The sequence below is a fragment of the Salarias fasciatus genome, chromosome 10, assembly GCF_902148845.1.
Source record: "Salarias fasciatus chromosome 10, fSalaFa1.1, whole genome shotgun sequence".
Classification (NCBI taxonomy): domain Eukaryota; kingdom Metazoa; phylum Chordata; class Actinopteri; order Blenniiformes; family Blenniidae; genus Salarias; species Salarias fasciatus.
The window spans coordinates 5156041-5179647 of NC_043754.1; the positions used below are offsets into that span (position 1 = coordinate 5156041).

Sequence of the window (23607 nt, forward strand, 5' to 3'; positions counted from 1 at the left end):
ATTCTGGACTTCTTTTGCATTTTGTCATTTACTCTGAAATGTTTAAATTAGTGTAATCACGGCCAAGATGTTGTGTTTACACGACAACATTTCCAGTGAAAACGTGTCGTTTTTATGTTTTTTACTTGGGAAAGTTTTGCATTTACACGTTAACACGTTGAAAACGATTCTGTCTGAAAACAGAAAGAATGATGAAAACACGAATTCGTGCTGTTGGTTGTTTTTGTAATTAACAACACACACACACACACACACACGGCAGAGGGATGTGTGAATGTGATTTATACTCCATAAACATTAACAATGGGAGAACATGGGCCTTCGTATGGACAGACCACCGAGTTCAGCTGCTTTTCCAGGTGACTGTCGAGTCCAAAAGTACCAAGTTCAGGAGAATCTGGATGTGGCCGTCAAGACAGTCTGGAAGAAAACACTTATTGCGCATGTACAGAAGAACTGTTTACCATGGCAGTGGTGTGCAGGAAAAGCATCAGTGTTTCAGAAAAGGGAGTTTTTTTTAAAAAGTTCTACCTTGGGAGCCATTTTTCTAACGTCATGTTTTCAGTGGCTCCAAGCAGTTTTTCCATTTTCAAGAAGAAAAGCTGCACTAAAGATGTAAAAATGACTCCGTCCTTGTCTCCACTATGCTGAAATTCTTCATAATATGAATATAAACCTCTGCTGCAACATACAGTAAAAGAAAAAAAAAAAACAGTTCAATATGCAGCTCCTGTGGCGAGACTGCAGGATTTTTACAGAAGCAGCAGGTTGTGAATGCAGTGGGTGGAAGTTTGAGACGTTCCCCATCTCCAGTTTGTCAGTTTCTCGTCTGCTGTCGGCTGTAGGAGGCTGCAGAGCTTCAGTGGAATGACACCTCAGGAGGGGGAAGTAACAAATACAGCAGATGAAATTTGCCATCTCATCTGCGCGGGGACCATTATCTCTGCATATGAGAGTAAACGCATTCATTTAGCTGCCCGGTAGAGAAACATTTCTGCAGTAATCACAGACGCAGCCTCTGGTTAAAAGGTGACTGAGTGATGAGGAGAGCTTCTGTATCAATCCGCTTTGCTCCAGCTCATGAAAAATTGAGACCCCCACCCTCCCTCCCCTCTCGACCACCCATTTCTGGGTGGCTGACTCTTTAAAGATGAGCGAGCCTGATGGACGCAAAACCCTGGCAGATCCCGGCGGTTCGGACAGATACAGTGGGAGTGCATCCATTTTTCAGGGGGAGAAGAGGGGATTGGGGGGGGGGGGTTTGGTTGGTTGGTTGAGTGGGGAGGCGGGTGAGCTGGAAAGCACTCAGACAGCGACACGCAGGCCGCTATTAACAGAGCGAGACAGAAAGAGAACGTAAAGACCACGGAGGGGAGGATGGGAAGAGATGGCATGACAGAGGTCAAAGGCAGGCTCCATCTTCGCTGCCGTACACCCCCCGTCAACCCCCCCCCCCCCTTCCCGTTTGGTTTTCTTTAAATCCCTCTTCAGCCTCGTCTTCGCTACTCTCATTCAGTAACCTTCATCTCTCCTTCACACTCCTCTGACCCTGCCGCTCACGCTCAGACTTCACCTTTAACAGAAGGATGCAGGTGCAAGAAGAAGAAAAAAAAACAATGCATGAAAGCAGCGGTCAGATCTCCTCATCTGGGTTCATCGTCCACTGGACGTTAGCCACTGGCAGCGCAAAGCACAGCCAGAAAACAACAAAAAAGGAACGTCTAAGGGCGAACACTGTTTTCAAAATGTTGCCGTACGTAGGAGAAAAACTTGAGCGATCTTTAACCTTGAGCAGTCATTCAAACAGTCAAAACAAACACAAAGTGACAAATGATCACTGACTTCTGCCATCTTGCACTGTGTTGAAACCGTTTGAAAGATCTTTTCTTGAATATTATGATATTTGGAGCAATGTTCTATTAATATTACACTTTGTCTTATGTCTGTTCCTTGAAAATTATCTAATCAACAAAAAAAACATTACATAAACGTTTGTGTTTTTAGGTAATAATTGTATATTCAGCCAGTAATCTGCAGCCAAAGACAATTTATCATAACACCTGCTCTGCAAGCGCGAGGAGACAGTTATGTGGGAGGCTGCCGGCTGTCAGCGAGCGTGTTTGTGTACACCACCGTTAAATAATAATCTCATTAACGGCTGTCACCAAATAGTAAGATGTAACACGTGCAAAACGCACACATTTGGAGATGTGGAAGGCACTGGTGGAGCTCTGCTGCTGAGGATCTATCGATGGGGGCTCGTGAGTGAGATCAAAAACAAGAGTCAACGCAATCTGAAGAAGAGAGATGAAAGATTCATGCGAAGCATATCGATCATCAGTCCACATCTCATCGGACTCTGATGGGCCTGTGTACTCGCTTTAGAGAGCGAGATCTTCTGAGTTAAACCTTAGAACGACAGTTTCAAGCTTTTTTCTCCCCAACTGTATGAACTGTACTTAAATGCAGTCTGTTCCTTGATGTGGTTTAGCTTTGAATATTTTCCATTACAATAATATGCTGAAGGAACACCAACTCGCCCCTGCCCGTCTCACACATGCACACGCACGCACACACACACACACACACAAAGTATGGCAGCCTGTGGCTGAGCGAGTCTTAATCGACATCAGTTTTCCCTCAGCCGAAGCCACAAAGAGGAAAAAGTGATATTGTTCAATTATGAATCCACACATGTATAATACATGAGCCGTCGCTTCTTTCAGGTTTTTTTTTTTGTGTTAGTGGTTCTCGGCGGCGGGGCGGGGAGGGTCCTGTTAGGTTAGTGAAGTGGGCCTCTCCGTCTCCCTTCCCCTCGCCGAGCGAAGCGATGCCTGGCACACTCCCAGGTGTCAGCACCGATCGGCCACGGGCCCGGTGAAGCGCCTAACTGCGGATTGCAGGTGACTTCCACTTGGTGGAGGAGCTCAGAGCTCAAGGGCACGAGACGCGCTTCGGTCAAGGGAGAGCACGCGCTGCGCGTCTGTCTACGGCGAGGCGGGGGGGTTCGTGTCTGGAGTCCCCTCAGCGCGCGGGCTGACGAGGGATCGAGTTGACAGGCCAGACAGTAAGGAGTGAACGCAGGCTGATTTAACCTGCCACCATTACTGCAAGCACCTACATATGAACCATCACATATCAAGACAATGGGGCGAAGGCAGGCAGCCTTACGTCTTACAATGAAGTTCAGGGATTGTTCTACCTTCAAATCAACAATGATCACTGGTACTGTAACAAATCAGTGCTTGAATACTCATAATACACATTATTTACCACAAAATCTACATTATTATGAGGCAAAATTGCTCAATATAAAAAATGACTCTAATGAACCCAGAGGAAGAGAGTCCACAGTGCTGGTACAACAAGCACCACTGCAAACTAAAGTAGTCATAGCTACAATTGCAGTGGTGTCCAAATTTGTAGAAACTGTGAGAAAATTGCAGACAAACAAGTCAAAAACTTCAAGCGCCCTGTTTTGTCTTTTTACCTTTTTAAAAGTCATAAAAATCCAAATAACTGAAGCTCAAAATACTCTATTTTTTCGTAAAGTAAATTTACAAAATTTTCCTATGTGTTAAACTCGTGACCATTTTGTAAAAGTAACTTTTTGTTTAGCTGCACTGAAGACATTTTAATTTGACACAAGGGATTTTAATCAACTTTTGAGGTTATTAGCAAAACAAGCTGCAACATTTACTGTATGAGCAACAGTGACAGCGAGACTTTTTATAGCGGCTATTCATTAAATTGGAAATGCCATCACGATTAGTCCTGTTGTATCATAATTAAATCAGTAAAACAACTGAAATAAAAAGACAAATCACAATGACAAGAACATGCTTAAAAAATTATGGAAGACGCATCACTTGTTTGGTTGTCTGGATACTGTGAATATGCACGGTTGGAAAAAGTCTCACATGTGAGCATAAACAAGCCCCATGCTATGATAATCAATAAAAACTTGAAACAGCGTTCAGATTTTGCACTTCACCATTAACCGGTGTCCACGTGAGCACTTTGCTCAGCGCGACCTATGATCCTGACAATGCCAATCAGTGGTTGCTTCCAAATCATCCAGGCAATTTATTTAAGTAAATGTCTGATCAATACGGGTCCCACTAACACGCAACATAAATAGGCCTATGCATTAGGCCGTGCATTAGCCCACTGATGTGTCAGGGGCTTTTTGCTCAGCCTGTGTTTACCTCAACCAAACACCATTAATCAAGTCGGGCTCAATGTGCTCAGAAGAACCTCCTGTTCTTGTTGAAATGACAAAGTCGCATTTTGTTGGGTATTATCCAGCCTGACTGCTCGCCTTTCTGCAACAACGGCTCGATATTCAGCCTCTTCCTCCTACGATTTTATCACATTGAATTAGCTATTAGCCGCAACGTGTGTGCTTGTGCCCAAGGCCGCTAATGTGTTTAAACGTGGCAGTCTGATTGGCTCCCCCGACCCGGCGGGGGCCGGCGCCGCGGCGGGCACCGGGGCATCCAGACATTAGGGCGACTCCACCGGGGCAAACGAGGGCTGAGCCGCACTGACAGCTCATGGCAAGCGATGCAGGTAATTAAAGCAAAGCTGTGGGTGGGGGGTGGGTTGGAGGGGGGGTGGGGGTGTTTGGAGGACGGGGCGCCTCATGATGACAGTGAGTTAGCATCCAATCCCCCTCCCACTTCTTCACCCCCCTCCGTTGCCCTAGGGGCTTACACAATGAGCGGTAAAGAGAAGTGGGAGCCGAGATGCTCAGATCGAAGAACAGAGCCCCCACCCACCCTCCACCCACCCCCCCCTCCACCCAACTCCACCACTACCCCACTTTTCCAAATCAGCACCGCACAATTTGCCCTCATGAATAATGTTGAAGCAGTGCCACGCAGCTGCTGTGTAAGAACCACTGATCCCCTCCTCTGATGTCGACTCTCCGGAGGGGCAGACGGGAAATCGTCACCTCAGGGGGGTTCCACTCGATGCATATGTGAATTTGCACATTTGCCTACATCCCGGTTACTTTGAAGAACCTAATCAGTTACATCACCTGCGTGCGGATGGGCAAATACTGCAAATTGACTGCGGCAGTGAGGGAAATATAATACAAGGAAGGGCTGTGGAGTAATAAAGGGAGAAATGCCTCCTCTGTGAGTGAGTAAACAAACCGCGGCTGCTAATATGCACAGGAGCATCAGCAGGAAAAAAAAGCAACTACATGAGACACTCATGATGCTCCATTATCTGCTACAGTGATGCAGCACTGGAACGCCTGTGTGGAAGTAATGTAGCAGCTTCTAATATTAATTCTCATTATTACTAATGCTCATCTGCGTTAAATCAACGCGTGAAACTGAGCTTGATGCAGATGCTGGTCACTTCTGATGCTTCACACACTGAGAAAGTGCTAAATGGTGAGCAACCTTTAAAGGATGCTGCTCTTTTCGTAACAGGACAACGTCTTTTATTTAGCTGCTGTTTTGTTTTCACAAAGCAGAACAGTGTTAATCTGGCTATACTGTTAATGCTTTCTGGTTTTATTCCCTCAAACTGAAACTGTCCCACAACAATCCTACATTTTATCTGGAAGAATTGGCCAGTTGGGATGCATCGAACATTTTTAAATCAACCAGCAGGTTTGCTTTGTTGGCAGTGGTAAAAATACTCTGCACGTGTGTGAGTAGATAGCCAATAACAATATTTTCCTCCAGAGTGTCATGACTCCTGGTCATTATTCTCCTGTACTCGGTCATTTTAGAGCTGAGAGGCAACCATAATAGGAATCCAAACTTGGTCGTCTACCCATAGGAATGTCTGTGAACTCCCATCGTTAATGTTTATAGCGTATTGTTGTGCGTTTACACGTGTGATTTCATTACAAAAGCAAACGCGTGACCCTACATGAAGACCAAATCATTTTCATTGCTTTGTAGACAGACTTTGCTTTCAGAGCATCGTCATCAAAACGTGATATTTTTCTGAAATGAAAACGTAAAAACGATGCATCGTCACTCGAAACGCTGTGCAAACGAGGCTAAAGGAGAAAATGTAGCAGAACAACAAACCTTGTGTTGTGGATGGTGGTTTTAAAGTGGGCCTGTCCACACGTGGCATAAACGTGTGTTTTGGGTGATCAGATCATAAGTTTTGGGCCCTAAAGACAAGTGCACAAAAGCACCAAAGCGCTTTCATTCAAACGACTGCCTGGTCGACACCATTGGCTTCGGAACATATGTCAGAGGTGATATGTAGCAGTGACAACTAAAATCAAAAACCTTTTAAAAAGTGTCCTGTTGCTCTGCACTGAAAACTGTGCTCAGCTCCTGTGGAGCCATCTGCTTCTCCAAACTGAGGACCTGCCGACCCCCCATCTCCTGCACGCTGATTATCACTAAGCACCTCATCCCACCCTGATGCAAATAATCCAAACTATCCCTTTAAGCAAATGAGATATGACAGGCCAATGAGTGAGCTTGAGAGGCTGAATTTTTTTCTCTATCATTGGCAGTGCTGGACCAGCAGTTTCCAGTCGTGGTGCTGAGATAAGAAATCAGTAATTGTTGAAAGTCTGCCTTTAGCAGTTTTCAGTCCGTCACACTGACTGACAGCTCAGTAAAAATCTTTACACGAGCACAGACTACACACGATGAGAATTCTGGTGATGACTTTATTCAACAAGACGCTGGAGTACACTTTCAAAGTGAGGACTTGTGGTTGGACTTTTATCTCTGAACAGTCTCTAAAGTGCTTGATTTGAATTTGTATCTAATGCACTGCAGTCCAGTGTGCACCGTGTGTGCTTTTAGAAGAGCTCCAATGTTTCAGTTTCAGTAAAAAAAAAAAAAAAAAAAAAAAAAAATCCTCCCACCTCTGCCTGCTATGCTGTCAAGTACAATTCTGAAAGAGACAGAGAGCGAGAGGACCTCAGGTGAGCTAAGACGGAGGACATTAAAGCCAGCAGGGAGGGATGAACAGGGAGATTAGCTGGAGGAGGAAGACTGACAGCTAGAAGATCATCGAGCGCTCATTCTATAGCGCAGCACAGCAGCCGATAGCAGGATCACACTTTCCTTTAAGAGGAAGTGAAGAGTGCAGTGCACCTGATGACAAACCCATTTCATTTCTGATAAATAACTCTGACTTGACTTGACAGATGTGGTGACTCAACATGTTGACATGAATGACTGAGAGCTAAAATGCAGCACGGCTGGTGAGCGAACAGCAGGCCAGAAGCCCGAGTGATAAATGTTTACTTGGCTTCCTTCATAGTTAATACGTTCACATTATTTTAACAAAGACGAGTTCAACAACAACTGATCTGCAAGTCCAGGATGATTCCAGAAGTCGCTAAACTGGAAAAATTGTCCCCGATCGTTGGTCGTCAGACACAGTTTGTCCTGCCAAACACAAGCAGAAGCGTGTGGGATCTGTAAACTGTCTGCTTATGTAACAGATGCACATTCGTCTGCTTCACTGGGCCTTGTTTCAGGTTAGGAACCAGTAATCCACACCGGTGAAGCAGTGAGACGCTGCACCACTACAGCAATTTTTAATCCAAAGTATTCATGTATTTGCAGAGTCAATATGCACACACTTGTTCATAATTGCTGCATGCAACACATGCATTCATTTACTGGGTGATGCTGTGCACACTGGACGAATGCCCACCCATCAGGGTCTCAGTGGATGAAGCTACTCAGGCTGCACAACTGATTGTATACCTCACAACAGGCACCATGCGGACCACAACTGGGCTCTGTCCACATATACTGCAGCCCCTGCCTGAGCCAAACATTTCTCAAAATTAAGAAATCATTGGTTTCACAGAAAAAAATAATGATTATTTTGAGCACATATGAGTCCAAAATAAATCTAGAAGACTGCATTACAATGTGTCGTCGAATGCTGGCTCAAATCAAAGATATTCCATTCGTTATTTTCATTGATTCTCATGATTCTTCATGGAAGATGTGCTTGGTCATAAATCTGACAGTGAGGATGTGTTGCAGCCTTCACGATGATTAAAATTGTCCATCCATGTCTTTCAGCTAACACGAGGAATGGTGCACCAACTATTAAAAAAAAGACACCGACGTTGAGCCAACTTTTCCATGCTGAACATTTCAAGTGAAAATGCATCATTTTTGCATTTCTGATTGAGAAATATTTCAGAAAACAATGCAGTTTTCATGTAGGGCCATGACTTGGCGCTGTTGTTCATTTTGTAATGAAATCACAAACACGCTATAAACATTAGCAATGGTAGACGAACAATCATATGGACAGACGACCCAGTTGCATTGTTATTATCGAGTATATCCTGCACAAATCATTCAAACGCTAGAATATTTCCCCAGCTCTGCAGTAAGCTGCTGATAAAATGCTGAATTTGTGCCTGGCTGCCGTGCTGCTTTGGTATGATCTCGGGGCAGAGTGGATGCCATTTGCAGGGAGAGGAACAAAGAGGAGGAATAAGCTGGCAGTTGACAGTGGAGGGCAAATCAAAGTCCCGGGGTTAAATGGGATTGTGGGTCAGATGACTAGACATGGTCGCCTTTTCCGCTCGCAGCCGTCGTCCTCTTGTGCCTCGGAAAAATAGCACTGCAACACCCCCCCCCACCACACACACACACACACACACACACACACACACACACACACACACACACACACACACACACACACACACACACACACACACACACCACCCTCCCTCATGTCATCCTCCCCCCACTCCTCAACTGCCCACCATTTTCCTCAGAGGCAACTGTATTTTATCTTCACTAACCCCACTGCAGGAGACTGCCACCCTCCCAAACACACACACACACACACACACACACACACACACACACACACACACACTGTCAATTACTGTATTTATTTTTTCCTGTTTTCCTGTGTCCGATGTCACCTCAACTCTTCAATCCAGAAGCAAGTCGGAGTCAGAATCCCCCCCAAAGACACGACGCCGAAGCTAATCATTTAGCCCGGTATGTGGCTGTCTGCTACCCACACCGCTATAAATCACCCTGATGGATACACTATCAATTGAGAGGAACAGAGACAGGCGATGGTTGAGAAAATGGCAGCGATCTGCATTAGAGCCGCACTCAATCTGCAACGCAGACGAGAGGGAGCCTCTATTAAGCGTCATGTTTTCCGTGATTACTCGACCACAGTACATCAAGAACCGCTGTTTCATTCATGTTCAGAGGTGCCTCCCGGTGCCGCGGCGCGTACGTCTCACCTTGTCCTGTACCTGCGTTTGTGTTGGCAGCCTATGGCGACGGCGGAGGGGGGAGGGAGGAGGGAGCAAGCAAACACTGCCAGGCAGCAAAATACACATCGCCGTATTCAGAGCGTTTAGTGCCTGGGATTAATCAAATTATAATTTAATCATCTGATCAAACAGCAATTAGCATAATCACTTCTGGGGAAGGCCTGATAGAGTGGAGACTGGAGCGGAGTGGAGCTGGGGGCGAGCAACACTTTAATGAAACATTCGCCCCAATGTTTGAAAATGTTACACATTTCGGGGCGAGTGGAGCAGGGCTGGATTTTGAATGCTAATCAGCGCGGTTTGGTTATGCCTAATGAACACGTCCGACAGTCAGCCACGGGGGGAGGAATTGCAAGTGAGGTCCTGATTTAATGTTTTCTCGCTGATGGCCTTTTACAGCTCAGAATTCACTCAGAATTTTATTGTGGAGCTGTAATAAAAACCAGGAACATTAGAGTTTGACACATCTTGTTAGTGAAAATAAATCATTTCTTCACCCGTTCAATCTATAGGTCGACCACAGAACACGTTTGGATGGCAAAATAAAAAAATAAAACAGTGACTTCCACAAATGGAATAGTATACAGTGAAATAGAAGCAGTAAGGTTATTTCAAAGGTGACAGATCATCTAATGTGCAGGATCTAAGCAGGACACAAACTGTACACAGTGAAAGCGGCCAAACAACTGTGTGTCCAGAATCCTATGGTGAAGCATCAAGATTCCAGCAATTAAATCACCCTGGAACGGTCATTTTTATTGAGTTTGGTCAAAAACACCCGATAAGTGGCCAATTTTCCATAAAATAGCCATTTTTTTTAATGTGAATTCACAATCCGATCCTTTATTTTGCATCAAACAGAGCCGAACATCTTTTTCATGTTGACATAAACTCAATCTGTTTATTTCTATGTGCTAATTGGTGGAGTTTTAGGATTTCATTATATCAATTAAATCTTTATATTTTGTAATTCTCTTTCGTTTTTTTTTTTTTTCATTTGAACATGAACATAAGAAGATAATGTGGCAATGACGTGAAACTACATTTCTTGTTGACATATTAGCCTCCTCATTTGGCTTTACAAACATCCCTCCATCATCTTGCTATATTGCTGTGAGACGCTGTTCCAAGTATACATAATGAGGTTTCTGTGTCACTATGATTTAGTCACTTCCAGCTCTCCTGCTCAGGGATATGCACGCATGCTGTAAACAGATAGGAGCCGCTCTCTGTGCATGCACACATGAAGGAAAAGGCCCAGCAGGCAGGTCTCTGCAGGGGTGGTTTGGCAACAGTTGGATCACCCCAGTGACCAGCGCCTTCTCCAAACAGTCATGTTCCCATGCCGCTGCAGCATACTGCAGCATGAAATGTCCACAGCCACTGCATTACATTACCAGTTAAATCACTGGGGGCAACACTGATGGAGTGTAGGCTGCTGGGGGAGTGTGTTAAGGCAGGTTTCTGCACCCAATAAATGCATTTTTCTTTTCATCATGAAATCCTCCAACCGAACAACAACATGCATTGCTGTTGGATACGATCTGCAGGGGCCAGGGGATTCTTATTGCACTTTAACCACCAGAGACTTCATGCATGAGGGGCCACTGTTGCCATGGTAACAATAGTAAACACTTGCTTCACGTCCTATGACAGTCACAGTTGGTTAAGCTCATTAGTTCATAAAGAATATTAAATATTTCAGTGAAACTCAAAGTCCTTCATCTGATCCATAAACCCCAACCTCTCCTCTGCACAGACCTCAACTATCCTTAGATACTCAAACCACCGCAGGTGCCTCTGAAGAGAAATATCGATGATATTTAATCTCCCTCATCAGCAAATTATGAGCTTTATTACAGGCATGCCTTGTATGTGGATGACACTGCTCTTTATATGCTCAAAACTGATGAAAGCAGGTGAGCTGATATCTAAACTCTAATGATCCCAGAAATGGGCAGAAACACTGAAAACTACGTATTGCTCATATTGTCTGCTATGAAATCACACACACACACACACACACAGAGAACAATACACTAAAAACATCAACAAAACATCAACACGGACATTGGAATGGACAGCCGAGCATGGTGGATTTTTATTATGAGTGAGTCTCAACAAAACTAACAAGTCGCAGGAGAATAGGGACCGGAAGCCACTGTAGCAGCCACCATGGTTGTTGTACATCTACTCATGTACGTGCAGAAGAACTGGTTGCTACAACTGTGGTGCTCAGGCAAGTAGCAAGGTTTCAGAAAAGGTTTGTTTTCTCTCGTTTAGGCGGAGATGTAGTAGAAGCATTCTCAAAAAGTTCTACCGTGGGAGCCGATTTCCTAAAGCTGTCACGCCCCGTGCCCCTGCGGCCACGTGGGGGCGCTAGGGTCCCTTTTTGTGTTTGTCTGCCCTCATGTTCTCCTGCCCAGCCACCTGCCTCGTTACCACCTAATGTACCACACCTGTGTCTGCCCCTACTTAAGTCCTGCTCCCCTGGTGTGTCTTGTCGGCTCCTTGTGGGTCTGTCTGCGTGCTTCTGTGTCCTTGCCTGCATGTCGGCTCAGTTCAACGTTCCTTTATTCCTTTATCCTGCGTTACTGTATTCCTGCGTTCCTTCTCCTGAAAATAAATGAGTTTGAACTCCACCTGGCTGCCTGCGCGTGGGTCCTTCCAGCTGCATTCGAGACAAAACCTGCTTCTTCTGTGGCTTTGATCATCATTATCATGTAAACGGAAACCAAAAACACAATGAAAGTTTTCTGTTTTCTCTTGAAAATGTTGTGCAAACAGGGCCAAAATGTTACTGTAGTGACATTTTCATTCTTGTTCTCTTTAATAGGAAAAATGTATCACTTTCAATAAAACTGATATTTGTTGTTATCAGTATTTTGGGGCCACCAATGACTACTTTCTGTATTGAATTCTTACCATTCACATGGTTCATGATCATGTGCTTAGTGCTTGCTTGTAGAAGTACTGCACAGCTTATTTTCCCTTTGAGTGACCACTACTATAGTGAATAAAGACAATGTAACCTCATGTCCTTTAAAGTCTTCTGTCAGGAATGTCCTCAGCTTGCTGGTGTGCCTTTCTCTTCTAGGTTAATGTAGAAAATCCCAAAAGTAAACAGAGGGAAAAGCGCTTTGACCGGATCCTTTATTTAGAAAACTTAGCTCACGTCTGGCACTACCTGCCCGGTCAAAGCATTAACCCAGTGCCCTATTTTATAATGAAAGCCTACAGACACAAACAACACAACTAATTGGCATCTTGTTAAGTCACTAGTCTGATTCACACACATACACACATCAAACTCTTGCTGAAAAATCAGATATGCTTGTCTTTTATAAGAGATATCAGGAATAATTGTTATGCAGTAAGTCCATATTTGCTTCATTTTAGTTGGAAAGGTATCTAATAAATTTGTTTTTTGAAGAGAAATCAATCACAACTGCTCCTGTATCACATTAAATGCTGAGATTGGACAGATTATATCACAACCAGCTGGACATGAAATTCTGGAAATTTGGTGTTATTCTTTCCAATTCTAACCAACCTCCAATGTTGAGCATCACTTATTCCACATTTACAGGAAGTTGAAAGGAAATAAACTGCCTAAATTGACGAAAATGAAATGTGTATTTACATCTATGGCTGCCAGGTTTCAGTGTTGTAATCTAACATCATCTATTTCGTAAAGAGAAGAAATGAGTGAAACAGGAAGTTAAGTAGGATTACAAGAAAAAAAAGTGCCAAATTGTAAACATTTAAGAATATGAAGATAAATCCAGAAGTTCATTTAAAATGCAAACAACTTTTTTGAGAATGTTTAGCATAATAACGTCACAATTTAATGTATAGACTTTTTTCAGAGGCCCCATTTACGAGACAGTGTTTCCAAGTGAAATCAGAACTTTTACTGCACTTTGAGTGTCTGTTTACATGACAACGGTGCTCGGAGACAAAAAGGACACTTTTGGAAAGTGGCTCCCAAGACGGAACTTTCTGAAAATGCTCTGAATCTGTCTCAGTGGAAACAGGAGTTGGAAACAACTTTTTGAAAATGCTTCTCCTGTGCATGCTCAATACTATGTCTATTGTAAACAGTTCTTCTGCACATGCTTAGTAGGTGTGCAATAACAACAGCGACCTCCAGAGTGGCATCACTCCATTCCATGTTCGCCTGGGACGCCCATAATAGCAAACCAACTCTGTCGTCTCGCCACACAAATGTCCACAAACTCCTATGTTAATGTTTACAGCATACTGTTCCCTGCATGGATATGTGTGTGGTTTCATGATCAAAACAAACAAGAGCACCCACTAGTGGCCCAACATGCCAACTACATCAAATTCAGCGTTTGAGCTATTTTTGTGGAAATGGACATCCTTTTGAAAAATGTTGCATAAATGTAAAACTTTTCTGAAACAAGAGTGCAAAAATGTCAGGTGAATGGGGCCGCACATTTGTAATATTGCACTGCATATTAAGTACGCCTTTTTTTTCCCCTTGTGTTATTTGTGAAACATTAACAAGCTTGGAAGTCTCCGAATAGCCTTTGCAGTGTTTGACTACCTCATGATTGCAGAGCGTTTTTCTCCCCCATTTGACTTGACCTTATTAAATTCAACTTCATATTTTGCTGACATTTAATAAATCCTCACACACTGCCCCAGTGTCAGCGCCATCGCCCAGTGTCACCAGGAGAAGCAGTGGGAAGCTTTCCATTAACAGTATTTAACCAGACTGTGTGAGTACAAATAGCAGGCTGTGCTACTGGATATTTATCCAACGGTGAGCTACAACCGGACAAAGAATAATGAGAACGAACTACATATCTACCTAAAATGTGGAGTGGACATTTTTTCTGACTGTTTATGAGGTTGGGATGCCACATAACAGAAACGGACTCCCTCTTCAACCCCCCCAAAGCCTGCGATTTCCCCTCTTTTTCTGCCTCACTGCACACTATCATCTCCTTAAGCATTCTGGTCTGGGTTAAATGAAACCTTTAACAGTTCAATGTGCATCCATTAACATATGCTTGAGCCTACTCACAGCCAAGCCAAGGCGTACACACACACACACACACACACACACACAAACACACACACACAGTGGAGGAGGGACTAAAAAAAAAAAAAACCTTGACCTGATGGCACTGACAAATCCCGGAGTGATTAGTGAGTCCACGGAAACAGCAAGTCACTAATACCTTCTAATATTACACCTCATGCATGATTGAAGCAAAGCCATAATAACATCAGTGATGCCTTGTACAACTGTGAGGCTGAATTACAAGCTTACTTGGTACTCTAAAGTCTTTTGTCTTTCTGTAAAACTCCACAAACTAATAGATAAATCAGAAACCGCATCACAAACCAGATCTAGCTCAGAAAATGTAATGAAACAACCAACAAAGCTGCATTATCTGAATCCCGTATTCTACTACCAAACGCCAAAACTGAAAGGAATCGATACAAAGCTCCACTGGGTTCTTTGGAGAAGCGTTTCGAACCTGTGTTCCCGCTGGCCTACATTGTGCTGACTGGTGTGTTGATATTAATGTGCGGCTGAGGATCGGAGTACAGTTGTTGTTTGCTGATGTGTGTTGCGGTGACTCTGTCAGCCCGCTCTGCCTCGATATGAGCTGACAGATGTATACCAAAAGACACGAGACGGAGCAGACCTAGTTTCCCACTGGCCTTAATGTGACCTCCAAACACCGCCCTGACTCCGACCCACCATTCCCCATCAGAAACAACTGGATGAGGCCAACGTTGAGAAATAAACCATCAACACTGACCTAAAGACAAAGAAACATTGGAGATGTTGGTTTCGCTTTCGAAAGTTCAGATCAGATCCTTGGCTCTGTATTGAAATGCCATCTTTGCCCTCAAGGAAAAAAGGGATCAAAAAAACGTCCCGAGAGAAGACGTAGCCTGAATTCTAATGTATGAACAGTTGTACAGTAGCTCAACAGCTGGCAGCGTAAAGTGAATAAATTGGATTCATTAAATACGGCAAATTAGTCTGTTTTCAACGTTATAACTTAACCAAATTACTTTTAATAGGCCTGGGAAAAAAAATGGACAAATAAGAGATGCAAATGTACTTTATACGAACTACTTAATCCAGAAATTGAGCAATGAACACTGGCTAATAATCATCATTACAAAGAGAAAGCTGTGATTCTTCAAGTTCTTTGTATTTAGATTTGACTCGACTTCTGAAAAAAACGTCTACAAATTCTCAAACTTCTATCTCATTTTAGTTTTAAAAAAAACAACCAAAACAAAACTACTTTACAGGCTTTACAGTTAATGTCATCTAATTCATCTAAAGTACGTTTTAAATAAAGTTGCACAAACAACTTCCAGTCAGACGTGAACCAGCTGCAGAAATTTAAAAAAAGTTGAAAGTGTCAGTAAATTTTGTGAATTGTTTAGTTTGCAATCATACTGTATTTGCATGACATTGAGAGGGACTGATGTACAGAACAAGATAAAGCGTTTTAAATCATAACAATACTTCCTGTTAGTCTGATTTCCTTTTGGCAGTAATGTTGCTTTATCTTGTTCAGTGCTTTAACTCTGAACAATAATCTCTAAAAGGACAAACTGCCAGATCCACATCGAGATTCCACAAGATGGAAAAATATGTGGCCGTACCATGGCAGACAAAACGCACAATAATGTTGAAAACTGTGATCATTTCTGTGTGGAGTTTCCATATTCTCCCTGGTTTCCTCCCATAGTCCAAAAACAAGCATGTGAGGTCAACGGGTGGCCCGTCCAGGTGTATCCTGCCCTCGTCCATAGTTACCTGGGATTTCCTTCAGTGAACTGCAACCCTGACCAGGATTAAGCAATACTGAATATGGACGGATGGGAAAACCTCCAGTGTGAAGCCTTTTTATTAACCAAAACAAAGTTATGCAACAAACAGCGCCTGCACCTGCTGGGGTTAACAGTATGAGCACGAGGTTTTTATGTCGTGGTCTTCACAGGCAGTTTTAAAACCAAACATTAAATGGGAGCACTAACAACAAGGAATTTCATTGTGGCTTCGCATTGAGAAAACAAATGTGTTGTTTCTTATAATACACACATTTTTGCTCTGGTTTGTGCTTTAAATCTCTCTTTTTATTTTCACAACTATTCTCACTTTATCATAACCATAAAATGCGTTTATGTAACCAACGGCTCAGTTACAGTGCTGTGAGGGGTTACTGCGTGGAAAACAAGAGAGATATGTGGTTACTGAACGTTTTACTGATTGACTTCATGTCATTTTGAGTTAATGTGATGAGTCTCGAGAAGGAAAACAAAAAGTATAATATAAAGTTGAGTTGCAGAAGATAACTCATGACTTGGCAGACGTGAAAGCCCCGTCACCGAGGTTTAAGTACGTAAATTTGTAAATTTGTCCTAAATTTTAATGACAGTCCTTCCCCTCCTCCCTGAGGCTGACTGATTGTAACCTCTGTCCTCAGTGTGCTTAATACCCAGCCTTGGATACAGTCTGTTGACGGCAGGCACTCAGATGACCTGCTGTTTTCTGTCTTTAACGCTCTGAAAATTGTTAGTAGCTAGCCGACAGCTTGCTGCTGCGGCTGCTGTGATGATGCGAGTCGGGGTGAAACTGTAGAGGGAAACAAAATCCTGCTCCTCCATTAATCACGTTTGATAACATGATTAAGTCACCTCGAAAATGCTTATGTTTTAATAAGCGGCACTACCTTTTCTCCGGCAGCCCCCCTCGCCATTATAAGCTGAATGCTAAAAATACACATGCACAGAGTGAAACTAAGAGCCAATTGAGGAGCTGTGCTGTATATTTACACAGCTTATTAGTGTCCAATTGAGCATGTGTCAGATTCTCTCCCCCTCTGGCGTAGCTAAGCAAAAAAAACAACATTATGCCATTTCCTCCCCAATTTTATCTCTTCATAACTGGAAAATGTTGTTCCTCTTCCATTTGGGTTTTAATAGACACTTTTGCGAGAGCACTTTAAAAGCTCAAGCACCGCTGGAGTGAACTCCACGGCAGGTTTTACTCTCTGCGGCGCTCAATTGTTTATATCTAATGTGGACGAGCTTGCAAATGCGTCCTCAAATTGGCAATTCACAGTACAGTAGGTGCTACTCGTAAGTGACCGGTGGAAGGCTGAAGCTGGAATCTATTTTCTGCACACAGACAATGCAGATGGCGCCCAGACAGACCCGGTTCCAGTCCGAATCAGTCTGCTCAGATCAGAGGACCCACAAGACTGTGGCGGGCTGAGATCTGTCGGGGAAGCTGTGCCCAGGTCACCTGAACGGAGTGCAGTGTTTCTCCACACTGCAGCAGCACTCATTACCCAGGTCTCCATAGAGACAACCTCAGCAGCCTGCGCCGGACCAGAGCTCGCTAAAAGCCTTTATTGCAGGACGCTACATCTCGGAAGAGCTGCGAAATGAGCCCAGCCGTCCGCTCAAACCTCTGTTCTTTGATAGCAGTCTGATATCAACAATCGCAGCCCCTTTTTCAGTCAGCCTACAGTCCATTATTCTCCAAATACAAAGGCACGACTGTCATAATGCACACTGGGCCGTTCCAATAAACAACATCCGAATCAATAGAAAGAGGTCGCTGTCAAACGGATCGCTTGGTCCGACTGGCACCGCGTCGGCTCGCGGCCGCACATGTAGCATTCATCACAATTACGAGTGCTGTTTGCTGCCATTCAAAGTTTCCATGTAGATGTCTGTAGCAGCAGCCATTTTGCAACGCCTGAACCAAAGAGACTGGGGGGGGGGGGGGGGGGGGGGGGGTAAGAAGAAAAAAAAAAAACAGCCATTCACAAGCAAAGCAAAGGATCGTGCTCAGAAAACAGATCTCAGGCCAGCGCTAGGGGAAATCTGAAATGAACATCAGTGACCTGCCTTTTTTTTTTCCCTGCTGTTGTTGTTTTAAATCGTCCTTCCTGCCTCATTTCAATCGGGCTGTGCTGTGCTCTCACTCCATCCCCTCCTATAAATAACCCCCTCCGCCTTCATTGAACCCTTCAGCTTGGCCACAAAATGGTTTTCCTGTCATCTTTGCTTGACGCATCGTCCTCCACTCACACTGTGTCCACTTTTGATTTCCGTAACCCCTTTGCTTCCGTTCACCTTTCGATCCATAATCAAAATAACTCCCCCCCGTTTGCTTTTCGGGCTGATTCCTGCCCCTCAACCCACCCCCCATCTACCTCCCAGCCCCTTGTCCTCCTCGCTGCACCCCCCCCCCCCTCCCTTGTATTCGCTGTAAAAATATATACACAATCAGTCACTCTCAGTCCAAAAACGACACAATTACAGCGTAGCGAGGCTTTCTGTGGACAATTTCATTGTTCACAACTGAATCTGGAAGCCTTTTTTCTCAGATGTGCACTTGGGCAAGGGTGATAAGGGCTTGTCTCTCTTTTTTTCCCAATCCAAAATGACTCCATGTCTGTGCTTCTAATATGGCGGGTGCAATGCCGGAAAAAAAAGCACCAGCCAATCTCTTTAATCCTGTTTTCCAGAGGATACTTGATAAATTTAACAAAAATATGCACGAAAATGAAACCGTTATCTTATGTTTGCATTAAATGCATGAAAATCACTTAAAGAAATCTTCACTTTTGTTGCATGCAGGGAAACATCTAACAATTCAAGCCTCAGATTTCTTGATTTTTGAGCAAGTTTCCAGATTGTATTGCATAGAAAGCAGTTATCTTAGTTCTAATGAAGAAAATAATTACTTTATTTAAATGTAATTCACATGCAGATCTGAGATTACAGCAAATAAATGCTGAAAGCAAGAGGTAAACATGCAAATGTGTGGCAGCATTTTTTTTTTTTTTTACTCAGACATAACAGGACAATTTTTTAAAAGCCTTACAGATAAAAGTGGGACTGAAAGCTGCTGATGTGCACATGCAGCATGTAAAAATGTGGGAATAGGTGCATTAAAATGCACCCAGACTGAGGCCCAGTGCAGTGTGATGGCACAGATGAAAGAAAAGAATCACTTCTGGTGGCAAATGAGCATAAAACAAAATAATGCAGAGGTTTAGAGATAGAATTCATTTAAAATGTGTTGGAAAAAATAAAATGAAATCCAGAAAGTGGCTCATCCTTCATGCGGCAGGCTGCACCTATTCCACTCCACCTCCTCTCTCTCTGTATTAAAGGTTCTTCTTAAATGTTGGGCAATCATTAGGAGCTCAGAGGTTTTTATACTTAAGCTTTCTGAAGGTTAGTGTGATTGGAACCATCAACCCAAACCACCAGCACCAAAAAAAAAAAAAAAAAAACCCTGACAGGACATAGCAACAGCCTGCTCCTCCGCTCAATTTTCCAGGACGACAAATAATTAAATAAATAAATATATAAATAAAGGGCATAATCGATATTTGCAGCGTGCAAATGCTCCCAGAGTATTCTGAATAGGATGTGCTGGCTCGCTCCTGTGGGATAATTACCCTCAACTTGGAAGTTCGTCGTGCGCAAAATGCATCACTTACCATTCAAGATGCACTGGGAAAAGATAAGAGCCAATATCCACATGCCCCGCTCCGTTCAATATCCAAGCTTATGCTTTTTCTTCTTCTCTCCCCCCCTGCTCGCTCTTTCTTCTTATTTCTTCCTTTTATTTCTTCAACAAGTCAATTGCAACGAAAGGAAAAAAGGGGAGCTTGCAGATCTCTCTCTCTCTCTCTTCCTCTCTCTCTCTCTCTCTTTTCCCCTCTCTCTCGCTCCCTCGCGCTCCCTCTCAATCCTTCACGTTGGGAAGAAGAAGATGAAGAGGAGGAGGTTTGAGCTTCTCCTTCCTGCTGCTGATTGTCTCCGGGTGTATGATCCACAACTGTGCGTCTCTGCCACAGATCGTATTGGACTGAGCGCACCGCACCGCACCGCACCGCTGTGCGCGCCGGGCCTCAGTGCCGCCGTCCCCCGGTGTCGGAGCTGCGCTGTGCGGGGATCATGAGGGAGCTGGGCTCGGTGCGCTCCGGTCCAGGTGAGCTGTGCCGCCGCCGCTCCTGCTGCCGCTGCTGCTGCTGAGTCAGAGGCTGGAGACGCATAGGACAACCTGCCTCTGCGCACACCCAACTCCACGGTCAAGCAAGCACAAATCAAGAGGAATAAAAATAAAAAAATTAAAAAAAAAAACAAATCCAAAAATTATAATGTATATATTGAAAAAAAAAAAAATCAATCAACCCCCTTCAAAAACGAAAAGAAAGAAATTAGAAGCACGTAAAAAAACCCGGGCGTGTCATCTCAGGTGTGTCGGGGAGGGAAAAAAAATGCGTAAAAGTTGGATGCTTTAATGAGGGTAATTAAAAAGAAAAAAAGGAGTTGATTGTTAGCTGCGCTGGAAACTCATTCTCTCTTCGCCGCCTCTGTCAGTCCGGCGAGCAACAAGCACACGCATCTTCCCCCCGCAGCCGCACACACAAACTGCGCACATGCACCCGCCGGTCCCTGCGCTTATAAACCTGCCCTGCCTCACAGCCACAGCACTGTGGAATAAAGCCTCTCCTCTCCTCCTGCTCCTGCTGCTCCTGCTCCGCAGCCGCCCTGCGCCCTCTCCATTGCCTTAAAGGTGCAGCAAGGTGGGGTGGTGGAGGGTGGAGGGTGGGGGGGTGGGGGGGGGGGGGGGGGGTGGAGAGGTGGATGGATGAATGGATGGATGGACAAGGGGAGGCGCACAGCTGAGCCTCTTTCTCAAAAAAGAAAGGGGAAAAAAAAAGAATAGCCCTGTTTTCTTGTTTTTTGTTTCTATCTCAGGATGTGATGGATGAAGGTGCCCGGCTCCAGAGGGAGGAAACGCCACATTAACATAAAGCAGAAGAAGAGTGAGGCGCGCAGGACATCCTCCTCAGGTCTGAGGTGGAGGAGGGAGGGAGGGAGGACACACCTGACTGGATGCAATGGAGGCATTTTGGTGGGAGGGTGGAGAGAAACTGAGAGAGGAGGGGGGTTTGGGGAAAAAAAAACTAAATTATCTTAATTGGAGGAGATCAAATCCTGTCTTTTAATGTGTTTTCTGGATAATTTATGATCCCCAGGGGCGTTTTGGGGACCCAGCCAGCCTTACTCCTGCTTTCATTAATTGACCTTGACAAATATAAGTACCGACCCCCCCAATGCACCAGGGGGCATCAAACAGCGGCCATGTCAGACATCCAGAGCCCACTGTATGAGTCCACCTCCACTCAAAGCACACAGGAGGAGGAGGAGGAGGAAGAGGAGGAGGAGGAGGAAGGGGGGGGCTGCGGCGGTGGATTAATATGTGACAACTACGCTGCTACAGGAAGAGAGCAAGCAGCATATCATCTGGAAAAGCACAACGTGCTTCACTTTGGTGACAGAAAAGCACCGGAAAGCGTCTGAGTCGTAAAGATAATGAGCGCTTTTCAAGGGGTTAGAATACTGAAATAAGGTTAAGGGATGCTTGTTGGAGTTTCACAAGTCATTTGCATGCAGAAAACCTGTGGGGGAACATGCCACGCTTGTGATTTTGAAGCTTCGGCTGTCTTTAAAAGGAAAAGGATCAAATGTGAACCGACCCGAGTGGTTCCAGGTGGAGACGGTTTGGACGTGCTGAGGAGAGACAGTGGATATATTTGAAAAAGGATGTTGGAAACGGAGCTGGTTGATGAGGCAGAGGAGGTGGGATGGAGACAGCCGATTGGCTGTGGAGAACCAGCGCATCTTTAAAACTGAAGGTCCTGAAAAGAGACAACAGGCGTCTCACCATGATGCGAAATGCAGAAAAGTCAGGGTTTAACAGTTTGGTGCTTTTTGTGATCTTAACTCATGTGTTCAATTATAAGTTCAAAGGTCGTGATGGAGTCCTGTGGTTTATATCAAATATACCTAACTATTGTCCTGATCTGATGTGAAATCTGTAATTAATAATCCATCAAACTATTTTTTTTATCAAAGCTACACTGGTGACATTAAGCTTCAGATTATTCAACAAATTCAACAAATTATCCCTGCAAAACCGGAAAGGACATGAAATTTTTCCCAACTGTGTCACAAATAACATAAAAAATTTAATTTTATGGGTTCAAATAGTGAGTAACAATGTTTTTGTTTGAAAAACACAAACACGTGCAAACAGAGCACAAATGAAAAACTTCATCTTCATGAAATACAAAAAAAAAATAAAGTTTCTCACAAGTTTGCTAATAATACAACTCTGTCAGGTCAATGCTGCAAAGACACAGTTGTTCCTATTTATGTTGTTGGCAAATATTGCTTACTAGTCAACGAAAATCCAACTAGTTACTCTGACTATATTAATTATAACAGAGAACATGATTAAGGAGAAAAACTGCATATTAATGAACATCTTTCATCACAGACACTCTGGTTGGGGCTTCACAAAGTCTTCCAATGGTAAATTCTCAGTGTTGATGGTTTATATTTAGTTTTATCACATTAGCTGATAAATGTAACATGAACATCACTTCTTCTTTAGAGTCAGCCAAGAAAACCTATTAGGTTTCTATCAAATGTATGCACATGTTTTATTCTGGCACAAAGAGAGCTGAAGGTCATGTGGGGTTCAGGTCCAGATGAACCTGTTGAACGGCAGAGAACGGCTGGAAAGACTAATCATCAAACAAGTTGACTGTTTCAATAACTCCGCAGGCTGAACCAGCGCCTGAGACTTTACAGAAAAACAGTGTGTACACCTGAAAATGTCAAGCGCAGGAATTTCTAGGATTCTTTCTCCATCTTGAGACATGATAAATGCGAGCAAACGTCCATGTTACACTTCCCAGACGTGCTGTTTTGATAAGAAAGTCACACTTGCATCTTGGATCCGAAAAGATTCTGCTCGCACTGACACAAATGTAGCTGCAGTGACATCCACTGTCATGTGACTGTTTGAATTTAGCCTGGCCCATTTATGTTCAAAGGCGATCCCGGCTGCAGCCCTCCGCCCAGATACAGTATCTGTCTGAGAGATTTAGCATCCACATCCACAGACCTGCACATGAGCACGCTCTGCACCAGGAATACAGGACCTGTCACCGCCTGTCTGGCCTCTGTGTGCGCTTCCAGCCAGGCATCCCCAGAATAAAACAGATCATTATCACGGGCTGCAGCCATCCGGAATAAGAAAGCAAGGAAAATGCGCACTATGTTACTCACACATCGCATACAAAGTTGTTGTTTTTTGTGTGTGTGTTGATTTTGCCTAATATGCCTCCCTGTCAGTCCCCACGGCTGCCAGCAGTGAAAAAGAGCTTCTTTTTATTTTTCGGCCCATGCAGTTGTGGCATTGTGTGGAGTGTGAATCG

General features: G+C 44.0%; 1 protein-coding gene across 4 annotated transcripts in view; it reads right to left on the bottom strand.

Moving 5' to 3' along the window:
- Nucleotides 1-20366, bottom strand: part of dscama (Down syndrome cell adhesion molecule a) — a 103986-nt gene extending 83620 nt beyond the window's left edge. For all 4 annotated transcript variants that reach the window (XM_030101609.1, XM_030101610.1, XM_030101608.1 and 1 more), the window contains exon 1: nucleotides 19810-20366. In XM_030101609.1, the coding sequence (XP_029957469.1) occupies nucleotides 19810-19852 (43 nt within the window). In that variant the 5' untranslated portion in view covers nucleotides 19853-20366. The remainder of the gene's footprint in view (nucleotides 1-19809) is intronic.
- Between the last annotated feature and the right edge of the window lie 3241 nt (nucleotides 20367-23607).